This window comes from Arachis duranensis, chromosome 10 (genome assembly GCF_000817695.3).
Source record: "Arachis duranensis cultivar V14167 chromosome 10, aradu.V14167.gnm2.J7QH, whole genome shotgun sequence".
In the NCBI taxonomy this organism is placed as follows: Eukaryota; Viridiplantae; Streptophyta; class Magnoliopsida; order Fabales; family Fabaceae; genus Arachis; species Arachis duranensis.
The window spans coordinates 60887250-60893385 of record NC_029781.3 but is presented as its reverse complement, the minus strand read 5'-3'; the positions used below and the strand labels follow the sequence as shown (position 1 = coordinate 60893385).

The window sequence follows — 6136 nt, the reverse complement described above, 5'->3', positions numbered from 1 at the left end:
AGATTAAAAAAAGTAAACTAATTAAATTAATTATTAATTAATTTGATATTTACTCTAATCAAATCAAATAATTAATATAATTAACTAAATTAATTAATTGATATAATTAATGAATTCATATAAATTATAATAAATGGTGAGATTTGAATGTCTAATCAAATTATTTAATTGATATAATTAATTAATTATAATTGATTTGGTTTAACGAATTAAATGAAATAAATCAAGAAACATCTCAAGAGCATGTCGCATCAGTTCCATCATTAAGTGCAAAAATTTGATTTTTATATAATAGAATAAATAGAATAGATAAATATTATTTGTTATTTTAATTTTTCTATTATATATATTTTTTATATTTACCACTCAATATATTAAAATACAATTTATATTTAGATAGGAATTACATAGATATTTAATTAAAAGAGTATTTTATATTAGTATAATTATGTATTATTACTTAAATGTTAATTATAGTATAATTATAATAAAGATATTTTTATAAAATAAACTTAGAAGAAAAAATAATGCATTTATTTTGGCGAAAAAATGGATTCACAAGAAATTGACACCTCACTTTCATTAGTCGGGAAAAAAACCCAATTTTAGTATAATATATATAAGTAGATAGATTTGTATGAAATATGACAAAAATGTTATGTGGTGGCTTAATTTTGATATGCATGTAGTATGGTTAGAAATATGGTTGTGCAGGACCAATGGAACATTATTGTTGAAAGTTGAAACAACACGGTAATAATCTTATTAATGACTTGTTGTATGTTTACGTCCATGATGGATCATCAATCTCCAATTGAGTTGTTTGTTCGCTTTGTCAAATCCCTTTGTGTCGTTAACAACTCATCTAACTAAATTCATTCAAGTTCCACGTGGCTCAACATCATAGGCATTGTGATAGGATCATCCATTTCTCCCTGCTCCCGTGCAAAGATTTCAATGGCAACCCTATAAAAGACCTCTCAAAAGACAAAGTTGATAATAAATCGTAACATTATTTCCTGAGCCAGCCGGCTCCCCTAGCTTTTCCTCGGTTCCTGACCACCTCGGGGCCATGGATAATGGTAGCAACACGTTGGACTTTTGTAATCTCAAAGTAGTATCCGCCTTGGGACGCGGTGCCAAGGGCTTGGTTTTCTTGGCGAAAATAAATGAAGGGCAAAACGAGAAGCAATGGCTGGCGTTGAAGGTGGTCTCAAAAGCTTTTGTTCGGATGAGAAATAGCAGCCATTGCAAGAGGGTCTCGTTCGAACAACAAATATTGCGTCGTTTTAATCACCCTCTCTTGCCACAGTTGCGAGGGGTCTTGGAAACCGAGGAGCTGCTAGGGTTTGCCATTGACTATTGCCACGGCGGAAACTTACATTCTCTAAGAAGGAAACAATCTGAGAAGACGTTTCCTGTTGATGCCATAAGGTACCTTTTATTATCTTTACCTTTCTTCGTTGTTGTGCCATTGGTACCGATCGATTAGGTACGGACAATCAGGATAAAGAAACTATGCTAAAACATTGGGTCAAGCTTCGAATTCGGATTGAACGACAACCAAAAACACGAAAATGTTAAACTTGTGCATTTCGATCTTTTTAATGCAAGAGGTATAAGAAATTTAAAATAAATAAAGGAGATAATTTTCTTTACTTTTTGCTACCTTTGTTATGATTATATTTTTCAAAACAAAAAACGTAAATGGGATTCTCGAAATAATTTAGACACATATTTTATTAATTTCCCCCCTTTATTGCTGCTATTTGAAAAAGCAAGAATTGCAGTCTTTTTTCTCATTTCCTTGCTAACCAAAATATGCATTTTTCCTAATTATTTCCATGCGATTTTGTTTTACCCTTCAAGGTTTTATGCTGTGGAATTGGTCCTCGTATTGGACTACTTGCATAGTCTTGGAGTAGTGTACCGAGATTTGAAGCCAGAGAACATACTGATTCAAGAAACAGGTCACATAATGCTCGTGGATTTTGATCTCTCCAAGAAGTTGAACCCAAAGTCACCGCAATTGTTGAGTGGCATCTCATCACCAAGTTCTGACTCAGCATTGCTGGTTGACCGAAGAAAGCGATTGTTACCAGGTTGCTACTGTTGTCACTCGGGTATCATGCCTCTTGACTCAGACAGTCAACTCGGCACTAACTCACCAGCACGGAGCGAGTCCGACTCAGTGGAGAAATCCAACTCATTTGTCGGAACAGAGGATTACGTGGCACCAGAGATTATAACTGGTGAAGGACACAACTTCGGTGTTGATTGGTGGTCCCTCGGTGTTGTTTTGTACGAGATGCTGTATGGAATGACACCATTTAAGGGCGTAAACAGAAAAGAGACATTTCAACGGATCTTGATGAAACAACCGGATCTATCAGGTGAAAACACACCGTTGAGGGACCTGATCAAGAAGTTGCTTGAAAAGCATCCAGACCGTAGGATTGAGGTACATGAAATCAAGTGCCATGATTTCTTTAAGGGTGTGAACTGGAACTCAGTTTTGCAAATTGCTCGTCCACCATATATTCCTCAGAATGACGTTGAGGACAAAGCAGGGTTTTCTAGAAAAGACGTAGAGTCGTTTGTTCGTAAAATTTTTTTCAAGAATGACAATAAGGAAGAGAAGCCCAAAGAGGTGGAGAAAAAGAAAATTAACGGTGCAAATCAGAATAAGGTTTATAACAAAAATCAAAATACGGTGTGGGTCGACAAATTGACTGACAATCCCACTCAAAACGAAGACTTCTTAATGTTTTGATATTTTTGTCAATGGCATTCTTTTATTCTTTTTAAGAAAAATTTACGGTGTGGAAATTCAGAAAAATTCACATCTATAGATCTTGTGTGGCTACTCCAATTTTGTGACATATGGCGTTATTCTACCTTTCACTTGTTTTTAGCAATTACAGGAAAGAAGTTGAGTTACTCAAAAGGTGGCAGAAGATTTTCAAAAGGTATTATACAATTTAAGAATATTTAATAATAGAATTTATTTTAATGACATTTTGTGTGTTTTTGTTTTTTGCTTATATATATATATATATGAAAATTATTTATAAATACATTTTTGAGCTTTGCAAACAGCTGACGGATACATTTTTCTGTTTATTTGCCATTCCAAAAACAAGCAGAAATGGCTGAGGCGCACCAATATATCCATTACGTAGAACGTGACGTGTAACAAAAAAGATAAAGGTCAAATATGTCCCTACATTAAAAACACGTCGTCATTTTGTTGAACCCTACGATATCCTTGATTTCTTCAAAAGATGGCATGTTTCCTGGAGGAGGAATGTGGCCTCCTTTAAGGGCAGCAAGTGAATCCTACAAATCCAACCATGATATATCTCATCTCAATCTTGAAAACTATTCAACTGAATTGGTGAACGTAAGAAAAATGAGATGATGCATTATTCGTATAGAGACACCAATCAAAAAAAGAGGGTAAACAATAATTTTGTAACCAATGTCTTCAAGTTGCTGAGGAGAAAGTATTGGTGTCTTGCCTATTCCTTCAAGCATATTCCTCGAGGGAGACAGCCTGACGAGCATCAGTGCGAGAAACGATGACAATATCAGAGTTGATCTCAACTCAAGCAGCGATGGCAACTTTAATCTTGATGACAGCCTTTTAAATGGAAACAACCTTCCTTCCCCGTGTGTGGCTACATGTTTTGGAAGAGACCTGATCCTCAAGAAGGATTCCAACAAAACTAGCTCGGATGAACCTTACTGGCGTTAAACGCCCAGTGGATGCTTCTTTTGGGCGTTCAACGCCCAAAATGTTTCTTACTGGCTTTTTCACGCCAGTGAGCTTCCAATTCCCTTATAACTCTGTGAATTCAAGCAATTGCTATTTTACCTTGAAGATACTTGACATATACCTGTAAAAATCAATTAATTAACAAATAAACTTTGTAAATGGCTGGGTTGCCTCCCAGCAAGCGCTTCTTTATTGTCATTAGCTGGACTATTACTGAGCTTTAATCAAGCCTCAGTTTTGAGCATTCTTGCTCAAAATTGCCTTCAAGATAATGTTTGACTCTCTGTCCATTAACAATGAACTTTTTATTAGAATCATTATCCTGAATCTCTACGTATCCATATGGTGACACACTTGTAATCACATACAGACCTCTCCACCGGGACTTTAATTTCCCGGGGAATAATTTGAGCCTAGAATTAAATAGCAGAACTTTCTGCCCTGGCTCAAAGACTCTGGATGACAATTTCTTATCATGCCATCTTTTTGCTTTCTCTTTGTATGTTTTTGCATTCTTGAAAGCATTGAGTCTAAATTCTTCTAGCTCATTTAACTGGAGCAATCGTTTTTCTCTAGCTAACTTGGCATCAAGGTTCAGGAATCTGGTTGCCCAGTAGGCCTTATGTTCCAGTTTCACTAGCAAGTGACATGCCTTTCCATACACAAGCTGGTATGGAGAGGTCCCTATAGGGGTCTTGAATGCTGTTCTGTATGCCCACAGAGCATCATCCAGGCTTCTTGCCCAATCCCTTCTACGGTTAATTACAGTCCGTTCCAAGATTCTTTTGAGTTCTCTATTTGAGACTTCAGCTTGCCCATTTGTCTGTGGGTGATATGGAGTGGCCACCCTGTGGCTAACTCCATAACGAACCAAAGCAGAGTAGAGCTGTTTATTGCAGAAATGAGTGCCCCCATCACTGATTAGTACTCTAGGGGTGCCAAACCTGCTGAAGATGTGTTTCTGGAGGAATTTTAACACTGTCTTAGTGTCATTAGTGGGTGTAGCAATAGCTTCTACCCATTTGGATACATAATCCACTGCCACCAGAATGTAAGTGTTTGAGTATGATGGTGGGAAAGGCCCCATGAAGTCAATACCCCATACATCAAACAACTCAATCTCCAAGATCCCTTGTTGAGGCATGGCATAACTGTGAGGCAGATTACCAGATCTTTGGCAACTGTCACAATTAAGTACAAACACTCGGGAATCTTTATAGAGAGTAGGCCAGTAGAATTTGTTCATCCGAAAAGGTTTCAGAGATCTCAGTAAGAGGGAGGGACGCCCCTTCTACTAGTTCTATTCGGGACAGGTGATCTGCTACTTGGTTCTCTGTCCCTTTTCTGTCTCTTATTTCTATATCAAACTCTTGCAGAAGCAACATCCATCTGATAAGTCTGGGTTTTGAATCCTGCTTTGTGAGTAGATATTTAAGAGCATCATGATCAGTGTACACAATCACTTTTGATCCTACTAAATAGGATCTAAACTTGTCAATCGCGTAAACCACTGCAAGCAGCTCTTTTTCTGTGGTTGTGTAATTCTTCTGTGCATCATTTAAAACATGACTGGCATAGTAAATGACGTGCAGAAGCTTGTCATGTCTCTGTCCCAACACTGCACCAATGGCATGGTCACTAGCATCACACATTAATTCAAATGGTAATGTCCAGTCTGGTGCAGAGATGACTGGTACTGTGACCAGCTTAGCTTTCAGAGTCTCAAATGCCTGCAGACACTCCTTATCAAAGATGAATGGCGTGTCAGCAGCTAACAGATTACTTAGGGGTTTGGCGATTTTTGAAAAATCCTTTATAAACCTCCTATAGAATCCTGCATGCCCAGAAAGCTTCTGATTGCCTTAACATTGGCTGGTGGTGGTAATTTTTCAATTACCTCTACCTTAGCTTGGTCCACCTCTATTCCCCTGTTCGTGATTTTGTGCCCAAGGACAATTCCTTCAGTCACCATAAAGTGACATTTCTCCCAGTTTAAAACTAGGTTGGTCTCTTGGCATCTCTTTAGAACAAGTGCTAGATGGTCAAGACATGAGCTGAATGAGTCTCCAAATACTGAAAAGTCATCCATGAAGACTTCCAGAAATTTTTCCACCATATCAGAGAAATTGAGAGCATGTACCTTTGAAAGGTTGCAGGTGCATTGTACAGGCCAAATGGCATCCTTCTGTATGCAAATACTCCAGATGGACATGTGAATGCCATTTTCTTTTGATCTTGGGGGTCTACTGCAATTTGATTATAACCTGAATATCCATCCAGGAAGCAGTAGTATTCATGACCTGCTAGTCTTTCTAGCATCTGGTCTATGAATGGTAAAGGAAAATGATCCTTTCTGGT

The 6136-nt window shown here is 37.4% G+C and overlaps 1 protein-coding gene across 1 annotated transcript; it reads left to right on the top strand.

Annotated features, from left to right (window-relative positions):
* Window positions 1-1072: 1072 nt before the first annotated feature.
* On the top strand, window positions 1073-2773 carry LOC107469914 (serine/threonine-protein kinase OXI1-like). The gene is made up of 3 exons (XM_052255628.1): window positions 1073-1434; window positions 1870-2650; window positions 2684-2773. Exons 1-3 carry the CDS (start codon window positions 1073-1075, stop codon window positions 2771-2773), a joined length of 1233 nt encoding a protein of 410 aa, XP_052111588.1.
* The last annotated feature ends 3363 nt before the right edge of the window (window positions 2774-6136 follow it).

Coding starts and splice junctions, on each gene's coding strand:
- LOC107469914 (XM_052255628.1), top strand. CDS start 1,073: ATGGATAATGGTAGCAACACGTTGGACTTTTGTAATCTCAAAGTAGTA. Junction 1,435..1,869: donor TTTCCTGTTGATGCCATAAG/GTACCTTTTATT, acceptor TTACCCTTCAAG/GTTTTATGCTGTGGAATTGG. Junction 2,651..2,683: donor AGGAAGAGAAGCCCAAAGAG/GTGGAGAAAAAG, acceptor GGTGCAAATCAG/AATAAGGTTTATAACAAAAA.